General features: G+C 48.5%; 1 protein-coding gene across 1 annotated transcript; it reads right to left on the minus strand.

The window, feature by feature from the left end:
• Positions 1–6,373: 6,373 nt before the first annotated feature.
• On the minus strand, positions 6,374–7,789 carry LOC115949865. The gene is made up of 2 exons (XM_031067133.1): positions 7,265–7,789; positions 6,374–7,174 (listed from the first exon to the last, which is right to left on the minus strand). The coding sequence occupies exons 1-2, from the start codon at positions 7,787–7,789 to the stop codon at positions 6,374–6,376; spliced, it is 1,326 nt and encodes a 441-aa protein (XP_030922993.1).
• Between the last annotated feature and the right edge of the window lie 4,466 nt (positions 7,790–12,255).

The raw sequence follows: 12,255 nt of genomic DNA on the forward strand, positions 1-12,255 counted from the left end.
GTGCTTCAGCGGCTCCTGATACTGGCCTAGTCATCTCGCAAGTTGACACCAGCGAAGAAGTTGAAGAAGAAGGGATGGACTTGAAGCCGAGGACAGGTCTCAGGGGTCTTCTAGCCAACAGGAGCAAGGGGCAGTCCTCTAAGGATGCCTCGAAGGAACAAGCCGCCACTAAGGCTCCTGCTCCTATTCTCCCTCCCCCCTTGTCGGATGTGGCGCTGCAAACTATGCCTAACTTAAGGCAAAAAAGGCAAGTAGAAGAGACGGAGGAGGGAAAGATCGGCCGTGAGAAGGCTAGGCCTCAGAAGAAAGGCAAGGAAACGAAAGAGTCCAGGGATAAGAGGACTAGGTCCATGGATACCTGAGACGAGGCAGCCACTCGTAGGGAGCAACGAATATGGTCGCCTCGGATTGAGTTGGACGGTGCCCCGATCCCCTGGGATGCTACCCTATGGGAGTCCCAACGAGAGCAGGCATCATACCTGGCCGATGCCCTGCAGCAACCTCTCCTCTTGCCCCGCGATATGGAGGGGCTCAGAAAGACTCGTCAGCCAGAACTCTTTATGTCATTGAAGAGGGACATGGCCATGGTAAGTAGAATTTTCTATCTCGTCCCATATTATGCACCCTATTATTGTCGTGTTCTAATAGGGTTTTATTTACTTCTGGGCGCAGGTCACTCAACAAATCTTTGTTGCGTAGGAATGGGCCAAGAAGGCTCGCGAGGACTTGCATAAGGAGGCTCAGTCTCGCTATGCCGCCGAGAAGGCTGCTGCTGACCTTAAACTGGATTTTGAGCGCCAGGATAAGGAAATAAAGGAGGTGAAGAAGGCTCAGGCGAGCGCGGAGGCCGGCGTTAAGACTGCCAAAAAATAAGCTGAGGAGCTGCGCGTAAAGCTCCGCCAATCTGAGGAGAAACTTACGGCGGAGCAGCAGGCGGTCTCTACGCTCAAGGCTGAGCTTGCAAGGACCAAGGAGGAGGCCTGCTTGGCCAGGGAGGCTGCTGAGAAGGCTGTGGCGGCCTCATATGAGCGTGCAGTGCATGACACTGAGACTAGGCTGGCCGAGGAGATAGCCATTGTCTGCAGGGAATACATCACCACGTCCTGGGGTGTAGCCCTGGATCGGGCAGATGTCCCAGCGGATTCTGACCTCAGGAAGGCTGAGAACATCTTCTTCCCAGAGGAGGTACGCGAAATCCCTGATGAGGATGCCACCAAGGAGCCTCTCCCAACTGACCCCTCTATTCCCGAGGCTGGGGGCAATGAGCAGGTCGTGTAGGACAAGCCACCTGAGGACAGCCTTTCCATCAACGAGATCGTCGCCCAGGCCAAAGAGGTTGCCCCGGGGATCCAAGCAGCTGATGGTCAGCCCACTCCTGCTCAGGGCTCTTAAGAGACTAGCTTAGGATTTTTGTCTCATTTTTTGTATTTTGTTTTGTTTTGCCTCGCCAGTGTTTGTAAACAGAACTGCTTTTAGATTTCAATAGTAAAGGTTATTTTCTTTTAGATATTGTTGTTTACCTCTCTCTTTTTTTTTTTTTTTTCATTATGAATGGATGTCTATTCCATCGCTAACTGTTGACAACCGAGCGTAAGTGAATAAATACGTGAATGGAACGATAGTTAATAATTAGATGTATTGGCTGCGAACCTTATTTTCTCCAAGCCCCTGGTCCGAAGAGCCAGTCAGGATTTGGGCCCTATTTAACACTTAAGGAGAACAATGTCGCGGTTATTTCCTTCAAGTCTGCGGCCGAGAAGCCGTGCAAGACCTGGGTTGTGTCTAACACTAGGCAAAGAATAGCTTAGTTGTTAATTTCTCCCAAGTCTTTGGTCCAAGGATCCATGCAGGACTTGGGTTCTGTTTAACTCTTGGTGAGAATTACATCGTGGTTAATTTTCCCCAAGCCTGTGGTCCGAGGAGCCAGGCAGGACTTAGGTTCTGTTTAACTCTTGGTGAGAACCATTTTGTAGTTAATTTCCCCCAAGTCTGTGGCCGAGAAGCCAGGCAGGATTTGGGTTCTGTTTAACTCTTGGTGAGAATTACATCGCGGTTAATTTCCCCCAAGCCTGTGGTCCGAGGAGCCAGGCAGGACTTGGGTTCTGTTTAACTCTTGGTGAGAAACATTTTGTAGTTAATTTCCCCCAAGCCTGTGGTCCGAGGAGCCAGGCAGGACTTGGGTTCTGTTTAACTCTTGGCGAGAATTATTTTGTAGTTAATTTCCCCCAAGTCTGTGGCCGAGAAGCCAGGCAAGACTTGGGTTCTGTTTAACTCTTGGTGAGAATTACATCGCGGTTAATTTCCCCCAAACCTGTGGACCGAGGAGCCAGGCAGGACTTGGGTTCTGTTTAACTCTTGGTGAGAACCATTTTGTAGTTAATTTCCCCCAAGTCTGTGGCCGAGAAGCCAGGCAGGATTTGGGTTCTGTTTAACTCTTGGCGAGAATTATTTTGTAGTTAATTTCCCCCAAGTCTGTGGTCGAGAAGCCAGGCAGGACTTGGGTTCTGTTTAACTCTTGGTGAGAACCAATTTGTAATTAATTTCCCCCAAGTCTGTGGCCGAGAAGCCAGGCAGGATTTGGGTTCTGTTTAACTCTTGGCGAGAATTATTTTGTAGTTAATTTCCCCCAAGTCTGTGGCCGAGAAGCCAGGCAGGACTTGGGTTCTGTTTAACTCTTGGTGAGAATTACATCGCGGTTAATTTCCCCCAAGCCTGTGGTCTGAGGAGCCAGGCAGGACTTGGGTTCTGTTTAACTCTTGGTGAGAACCATTTTGTAGTTAATTTCCCCCAAGTCTGTGGCCGAGAAGCCAGGCAGGACTTGGGTTCTGTTTAACTCTTGGTGAGAACCATTTTGTAGTTAATTTCCCCCAAGTCTGTGGCCGAGAAGCCAGGCAGGATTTGGGTTCTGTTTAACTCTTGGCGAGAATTATTTTGTAGTTAATTTCCCCCAAGTCTGTGGCCGAGAAGCCAGGCAGGATTTGGGTTCTGTTTAACTCTTCGATCCAGTAACTGCACAGCAATACGGCATCAAATATTACATCTTTCATTAATAACAGTACCTTTTCAGGTTGTTTACATTCCAAGGGCGCGGGACTACACGGTCATCCAAGTCTTCTAAATAGTAGGCTCCTACGCCAGCTACGGAAGTGATGCGGTACGGTCCCTCCCAGTTTGGTCCGAGCTTCCCCCATGCGGGGTTCCTCGCATTGCCCAAGACTTTCCTCAGTACTAGATCTCCAGGAACCAATGGTCTGGGCTTCACCTTGGCGTCGTAGCCTTGCTTGAGCTTCTGCTGATAGTTAGCTAGGTGGACCATCGCGCCTTCCCTTCTTTCGTCGATGAGGTCCAAGCTCTTTTCTAGAAGTTTGTCATTGGTAGCGGGACAAAAGGTGGTGGTCCTCTGGGTTGGGAAGTTCACCTCAAGTGGAATGACAGCCTCGGCTCCATAGGTCATTGAAAAAGGGGTTTCCCCAGTGGACCTACGAGGCGTGGTGCGGTATGTCTATAAGACATGGGCTAACTCTTCTACCCATCTTCCTTTTGAGTCATCTAGTCTCTTTTTCAGTCCGTTCAATATGGTCTTGTTGACGGCTTCTGCCTGGCCATTACTCTGGGGGTAAGCTGGCGTGGAATACCGGTTAACAATTCCTAGCTCGCTGCAGTACCTTCTGAAGGCTTTGCTATCAAACTGGAGCCCATTGTCCGACACCAGGGTGTGCGGGGTGCCGAACCTGGTGACTATATTCTTCCAGAGAAACTTCTTGACATCGACGTCCCTAATGTTTGCCAGCGCCTCGGCCTCTACCCATTTGGTGAAGTAGTCGGTGCCGACGAGAAGAAATCTTCTATTCCCTGTTGCCTTGGGGAATGGACCGAGTATATCTAGGCCCCATTGTGCAAACGGCCAGGGACCGGACATCAGGTTTAGCTCTCCACCAGGCTGGTGTATGCTGGGAGCGAATCTCTGGCATTGGTCACACTTCTTCACGTAATCCATGGCTTCCTTTTTCATGCTCGGCCACCAATAACCCTGTGTTAATGCTCTGTGAGACAAAGACCTATCCCTCGTGTGACTTCCGCAAATTCCTTCATGTAACTCCTCCAGGATGAGTTCTGCAGCCTCTGGGTGCACGCATAGCAAGTACGGCCCTGAAAACGAGCGTCTGTAAAGCTTGGAGTCCTCCGATAACCAGAAGCGGGTAGCCTTTCTCCTGATTTTACTAGCCTCAACCTTATCGTCTGGCAAGGTGTCATGCTTTAAGTATAGAACGATAGGGTCCATCCAGCTCGGTCCTGCCCTGATGTTATGTATTCCACTCCCATTGGCCCTTTCTGCTGATGGACGGAGGACTTCTTCTACCAAAATGACTCGAGGTAGGGGTTGAGCCGAGGAGGTGGCCAACGTCGCAAGAGAATCAGCATGAGTGTTCCCACTTCTAGGTACGTGCGTCAAGCAGAAGTGATGAAATTGGGTCTGCAGGTGCTTGACTCGAACTAGATACTCTTGCATTCTTTCGTCCTTTGCCTCCATGTCTCCATTTACCTGCCCCACAATAAGTCTTGAGTCCGAGAACATGTCTACGGATTCCCCCCCCATTTTCCGGACCATTCACATCCCTTCCAATAGCGCCTCATATTCGGCTTCGTTATTTGTGGCTGAAAAACCGAGTCTCAATGACTTCTCTATGGTTATCCCTTCAGGTGAGAGCAGGACAAGCCCTAACCCTGAGCCCCTTTGGTTTGATGCGCCATCAATGTATGCTTTCCACCAAGCGAGCCCATGCAGGGAAACTGTGTTGCTCACCCGCTCACCAGCCCCCAGTAAGACCGACACTTCCTTTCCTTCTGATGCAGGCTCTGCAAACTCTGCCACCAGGTCGGCGAGGACCTGGCCCTTTATAGCGGTGCGAGGCATGTATCTAATGTCAAAGGCGCCTAAAATAGTTCCCCATTTTGCAATTCTACTTGTGTAATCTACGCTGCGTAGGATGGATTTTAAGGGGAGTTGAGTTAACACCACAATCGTGTGTGCTTGAAAGTAGTGGGGCAGCTTTCTTGTGGCCTGTACGATGGCCAGGATAGCCTTTTCGAGAGGAAGGTAACGGGTTTCTACCTCCTGCAACGATTTGCTAACGTAATAGACGGGGCGCTGCGTGCCGTTGTCTTTTCGGATCAGCACCAGGCTTACTGCATGTGGAGCCACTGCTATGTAGGCAAACAAAACCTCGTCGGCCTCGGGATTGGACATAATCGGTGGCTGGGCGAGGTATTCCTTTAGCTGTTGGAAAGCTGTAGCGCATTCCTCATTCCACTCAAATCCTTTCCACTTGTGCAGTAGGAGAAAAAATGGCCTGCATCTATCTGCTGAGCGCGAGATGAAACGGTTTAGCGCTGCTATCATACCAGTAAGCTTCTGTACTTCCTTAGGGTTCCGAGGAGGCTGCAAGTTATGGATGGCTCTTATTTGGTCAGGGTTTGCCTCAATGCCTCTGTGAGTCACCATATAGCCCAAGAACTTCCCAGATCCCACTCCAAAAGAACATTTGGTCGCGTTCAGCCATAGTTTATACTTTCTTAGTACTTGAAAAACGTCCCCGAGATCATCAATATGGTTGGGGGCCAGCTTACTTTTAACCACCGTGTCGTCTATGTACACTTCAATGTTTTTACCCATCTGATGTTCAAACATCTTGGTCATCATCCCCTGATAGGTTGACCCGGCATTTTTTAGGCCGAAGGGCATCACTTTATAATGATAATTCCTAACGGGGGTGACAAAAGCAGTCTTATCCTAGTCTTCGGCGGCCAAGGGTATCTGGTGGTAGCCCTGAAAAGCGTCTAGAAAACTCATTCTAGGATGTCCGACAGTCGAATCTACCAACCGGTCTATCCGGGGCATAGGGAAGGGATCCTTTGGGCATGCCTTGTTTAGGTCGGTGAAGTCTACGCAGACCCGCCATTTCTCGCTCTTCTTCCTTACCACCACCGTGTTGGCTAACTACTCGGGATAGAAGACCTCTTTGATAGCCCCTGCTTTCTTCAATCTCGTAACCTCTTCTATCACGACGTCAGTATGTTCTTTCGATAGCCGTCGAGGAGCTTGCCTCTTAGGTGTTATGGCCGGGTTCACATTAAGGCGGTGGCAGATGAAATCTGGGTCGACCCCGGGGGCCTCATAGGGGTCCCAAGCAAACACGTCTAAATTCTGTCGGAGGAAGGCAGTCAGCGCTGACTTCTCTTGGGGCGGCAATTCTGAGCCAATTTGAAAAAATCTCTCCAGGTCGGATCCGACAAGTACTTTCTCCAATTCCTCACAGTTCGCATCCATGGCTAGTCCTCCACTGCCCGCGGTTGGGACCGTAGTCATTAATTGCTATAAGCCGCTCCCGGCCGACGTGGAGGTTACGCGATCCTGCGGCCGCAAGATTGCCGACACCATGCATTGCCTAGCAACTCCCTGGTTCCCTATTATCTCTTTGACCTGGCCTCCTGACGAATATTTCACCTTTTGGTGCAAGGTTGATGACACAGCCCCTAGGGTATGAAGCCATGGCTGGGCCACGATGGCTGTGTAAGGGAAGTATGCATCTACGACAATGAAGTTCACCTCTACCACCTCCGAATCTGTCTGCACAGGTAACCTAATCATGCCTTTCGGGATGACGACCTTTCCTTCAAAGCTAAGCAGGGGGGAATCGTACGGTAACAGGTCTTCCTGCTTCAAGTTCAATCCCTTGTACAAATCAGGGTACATTATCTCCACCGCGCTGCCTTGGTCCACTAACACCCTTTTGACATCATAACCTCCTATCCTGAGCGTCACAACTAAGGCATCATCATGGGGCTGGATAGTCCCTTGTTTGTCTTCTTCCGTGAACCCAATCAGTGGCGTGGCGCTCACTCTAGCCCTCTTGGGTTCCTGGTCATCTGGCTTAGTCGGGAGATTGCTCACTGACATTAACCTGAAGGGGACAGTGCCTGTCCTTCTAGGCGCGGCGAGAATGACATTAATAGTGCCAATGGGTGGCCTCAACGCACTTTGTCTGGTTTCATTGTTTGATGGTTCTTGCCATCCTTCAGAGTGATGTAGCAGATGTCTCAGCTTCCCTTCTCGGACGAGCCTGTCTAAATAGTTCTTCAGGTTCCTGCAATCATCGGTAGTGTGACCGGGTTCCTAATGGTATGCGCAATATAGGTTCTGGTTACGCTTCAAAGGATCGCCAGCCATCTTGTTCGGCCACTGAAAGAAAGGCTCATACTTCACCTTCTCTAGGATTCTGTGGAGAGGTTCCCGGAACACAGCATGGACTGTCTGAGCCCCAGTAGATCCAGATTGCTCTATATAATCCCTTCTCGGCCTGTTACTGTTGTTAAACCGTTCTGACCTGAAGTCCCTCCTTTCCTGAGGGACGACCTTCGCTTTGCCCTTCCCCGTCTGCTGGTCCTCTTCGACCCTTTTGTACTTGTCAATTCGGTCCATGAGCTGGCGTACGCTGGTGACTGGCTTTCCAGTGAAGGACTTTCTCAAGCCATGTTCTGTCGGCAGGCCCCTTTTGAACGCGCTGATGGCGACATCCTCATTTTTCCCTTCGACCTCGTTATACGTTTCCCAGTATCTATCCGAGTAGGCCTTCAGCGTCTCTCCTTCCTGCATGGACAGGGATAGGAGGGAATCGAGGGGCCGAGGGACTCTGGTGCTGGTGATGAAACGGGAACCAAAGGCCTGCGTCAGCTGTTTAAAGGAATCTATGGAATTCGGCTGGAGGGAGTCAAACCATCTCATCGCCATGGGTCCCAAACTAGATGGGAATATCCTACACATTAACGCCTCATCCCTGGTGTGGACGGGCATCCTTTGATTGAATTGGCTCACATGCTCCACTGGGTCGGACCGACCATTGTATATGGCAAACGTTGGTTGATGGAACCGCCGAGGAAGCACTGCCCTCTCTATTCTACGTGTGAACGGCGACTAGGAGATGCGATCTAGGGCCTTACTCATGGCATCGTTGGCCAGGCCTTGGTAAGATGGGCTTTTGCGGCTGCGTTTACGAGGTTTTTCTTCCTCATAGGAAAAGGTCTCGCTTGGAGGGGTTCTTGATCTTCGCCGGTATTCATTATCCTCGTCACTGCTAGAGCCCGAGGAGGGTAAAGGACGTTTCCGCTGTGCACGGCGCAACTTTTTCTTCAAGTCATCAATCTCTTTTCGTAAAGCCTTTCGATCGTCTTTCTCACGGGATGCATGATCCTTCCCCTTTGCACGACTTTTACTCGTGTAAGAGGTGTTCACGCTTCCCTCCCGTAAGTTATACTGGTCGTTCCCTCGTTCGACATTTAAAAAATTGTCCTGCCGTTGAGAATCTGCATGTCCGGTTTGGCGTGGGCCTGATCCTTCCATTTCTTGCTGTTCACTTGTCGAGACACAAATTCTCCCCACAGACGGTGCCAATTGTAAGGGCGGAATTTGGGGCCCAGGCCCAGTGAGCAGGCGATTCTAGCCCAAAAGACCCTCAACAATGAATTTGTAGAGAGTGGGTCGAAGAACTAGGTCAAGACAGAATGCACGTAATGGTTAGTAAGCCATGCAACCATTTGAACGTGGGAACGCTTCATTAGGTTTCCTGGGATAACGGTTCATGGAACGACAACTTAGGCTTTTCTTACAGAACTTCTTCTTCTTCTCTCTCTTTTGCTTACTTTTTGCTCTTTGGTTTCCGATCCCCCGGTCATGGGGGCTTTCTTCTCTTATATAGCATCCTTCGGATGATAATGACCCTACACTTGTTGATCATCTAGGCCTCTACTTGAGTGTCTGTCTCATAGGACATCATCCCCCTTTTCTGTGAGTTGCACTGGCCAAGATAATACTGTTCTCCTGTCCTCTCCACATTAATGAGGCTGGAAAAGTAGCTCCCTTGCATTTAATGCGGCAGTTGTGGCTGCCCCCTTGCGCATCCAGCATTTTCCTTCGATCTGGGACAATTTCCCACTAGGTGAAGGGTGTGCGTTGGGTTCCCATTTGATGTGTCCGAGGAGACATTCCTCCTCGGATGCCTCTTAAACAGGCCCGGCCCGGCTCAACAGGATTGGGCTGGAAGTCCTCTAGCCATGTCCTCATTTCTTGTCATGGTTGGGCCTCGCATGGGTGCCAAGGCCCACCGTTGACTGATGAACTTTTACCCCCACATATATATATATATATAAATTTTGTGTATATATAACTTAATATTCTTTATATATTTTTAATTATAATTTAATTATTTTTATACATATTATTATCATCTTCAAAACACTTGTCTCTATACTCGTAGGGTTAATTATCATCTCTCTTCATATTTCATCTTTTTATTTCATTATGATTAATAAAACCATAAAATTTAAAGTTATATATATTCTAGATACAAGAACACAAATAATCCATATATTTATGACGGTTTAGGTGCGTACCTCTGGAAGCTATAAGCAAACCTTAAATAAATTACATGAAATTTCAAGCATACACCTGGCATAGCTCTAAAAGCTACGAGCAAACCTTAAGCCATTGTTCAAAGGAGAAAATGAAATGGAATGAAAAGTCACTTCCCTTATTTGAGAGATTTGATGGAGGGAATGAAATTGTTAGAATATTCATTCATCTCTATTCCTTTAAAACTTCAAATTTTTATTCCTCCAAAAATTGGGAGGAATTGGAGGAAATGAAATGAAATTTAATAAATTTTTCACTAAAACTCTCTTTATACCCCTATATATTCAAATATTTATTTTAAAATAAGGGTCTAATAGTAATTGTAGGGACTCGATTTTAGTTAACCCGGTCCTGAATGGTCAGACCTTGACCCAAAAGGTCCCTCACAATGAATTTTGTAGAGTATGGGCTGAAGAACTTGGTTCTAGTTGGCTTAAACGGTTCGTTGCATGTGCTTAGTAGATATAGAAACAAGAATGAAGAAAGTGAATGTGAATGGGGAAATTTTATTCATGGGCATGCCTTCGTACAATGAACCTTTGCTCCTCTGTCTCCTCTCTCCTCTTTTTTCCGTCCCTTTCTCTTGGGGGACTCTTACATATTATATAGGCCCTCTTTTATCATCTGGGTCTTACACTTGTTGATTATCCAAACCTCTACTTGAGCACCTGTCCCATCAGACACCCATATCAGTTCTTTGTGAGTTGCAGTGACCGAGGTAGCACTGTTCAGGGGTCTTCTCTTCATTAATGCGGCCATGAGAGTAGCTGTGGTGCATTTAATGTGGTGGTGACAGCCTTTGCTGGGATATTTTGGGACTCCTTTCTTTTTATGTGCTTAGAGGGAGGACTACAGTAGCTGGGATGCACCTTTGACCTGGATTTTGGAATGTCCAAGGAGGAATTACTCCTCGGACGTGTTCTCTTTGCTCCAGTGGGCCTGAGCAAGAATTCTAGGCCGTAACGTCTCCTAGGACAGAATGGTCCTCGGACGGGCCTAAGGCCCAGCCAACCTGTTATTCTGGGCTGGTCCCCACAATAGTCCCTCAAAACTCTGGTTTTGATCTCCTTCCGAGGAGAAAAGCGGGGTTTTGACACTGACAAAGGATGGAACTAATGAGGTATTGGTCCACGCGTGCGGGCGGTTACTTTTGACGCGACATAATTTACGAGGCGCGACCATTTACTCCAGGCAGCTTTATGTTTCCTTTATCCAACGGCGAGGCGTAGATCTGACGGCCAGCATTTTTTCCTTGAATTTTTGAGCGGGAGTGATTTTCTCTCTCTCTCCTGCTATATAAAGCACCAGAGAGGCTTATTTTTTCTTTTTTATCTGCACATCAGAAGTCCAGAGAACTCCAGACAGCTCCAGCGCCCAGAAACCTACGAGCACTTCCGTTCTTCGAATTTCCATAATTGTTTCCGCGAAGCGTCCTTCCTAGAAGAGATTTTCAAGCATCTCACCAATCATTTGTGAAGACACCCGTAAGTTCCGTTCGTTTTGTCGCTTCGAATTTCTCCTCGGATTTTACTTTTCTCCTCGGTTTTTATTTCTGTCCCTCCAGTTCGACCTAGATGGGTAGATTCAAAGACCTATTAGACACTCCGGCTGCCATGGAGGCCTTTAGGGCAAAATACCATATCCCGCCGGGAGTGGTTCTGCGATACTGTCCCCCAAAAGGAGTACTGTTAGATAGAGACGTGGGTGAAGTGGTCATTCCTATGATTGCCTTTATACAAGGGGGAATGACACTTCCCATGCGTAAGATTACCCGGGACTACTTGTTCCACCATAGGTTGACACCACACCAGTGCGCTCCAAACATGTTTAGGGTATTAGGCTGCATAGATGTCTTGAACGAGCGAATGGGTCTGGGCCTGACCTGGCATGATGTGGTACACATGTACGAGTGCCACTACGTCGAGAAGAGAGGATATTACCTTAAATCTCGATCCGAGGTGGTTAGGCTAATTTCCTGTCTCCCCATATCCAATAAGACTATGAAGGATGACTTCCTCATTGCCTCAGGAGAATGGAGCGATGGTTTTCATTGTCCAACTCGGGTAGGAATTCCAGGTGCGGCGCCTTTAGGGCCAATCCTTTAGGGAAGGGGCTTAGCTCCTCGGATTTACTCTTTTTTTTGCTTGAGTCATAAATTTTGTAGTTTAATTCTAATTTCCTTCTCGGCTGTATTGCAGATAGAGCTTTGGTTGCTCCCAGGCTGAGCTACGTGAACGTTCCGGTCTTGAACTACCTTCTAAGGTCAGAAATCTACGTTGCCGAGGACAGGCAGCTACGCGCGTGTCATTTGGTTTTGGGCTATCAACCACTAACCCGTGTTTTCCAAGCCATTGGCCACGCCATCAGAGCTGGTAGTCCCAGGTTGGCTAGGATTGACGTATCCAAGCTTAAGTTTCTGGCCCGACAAGATCTTAAGCCAGTCGTGCTACCTGGTGTTCAGGATCCTCCAATGGCTGCACAACTGCCTCCACCAGACAACCTTGAAGTTGCTGCGCCAGCTGAAGGCAAGGCCGAATCATCTCGTCTTTCCCTTGAGGAGGAAATAGACGAGTTCTATTTTGAAGAGGAGGTTGATAAAGCCCCCTTAATTGAGCTCTCGGACCCTGAAAGAGAGCAAGATCGAAACTCCGTGGTCGGCGCTCCGATTATTATAGCCTGCTCGGACGACTCTTCGGACGAGGAAATAGACAACATGGCTGGCAAGGGAAAATCCTTACGAGAATTGATGTCCAACCGAGGAAAGGGCCAATCCTCGAAAGTGCCTGTTC

Source organism: Quercus lobata, chromosome 6 (genome assembly GCF_001633185.2).
Source record: "Quercus lobata isolate SW786 chromosome 6, ValleyOak3.0 Primary Assembly, whole genome shotgun sequence".
In the NCBI taxonomy this organism is placed as follows: domain Eukaryota; kingdom Viridiplantae; phylum Streptophyta; class Magnoliopsida; order Fagales; family Fagaceae; genus Quercus; species Quercus lobata.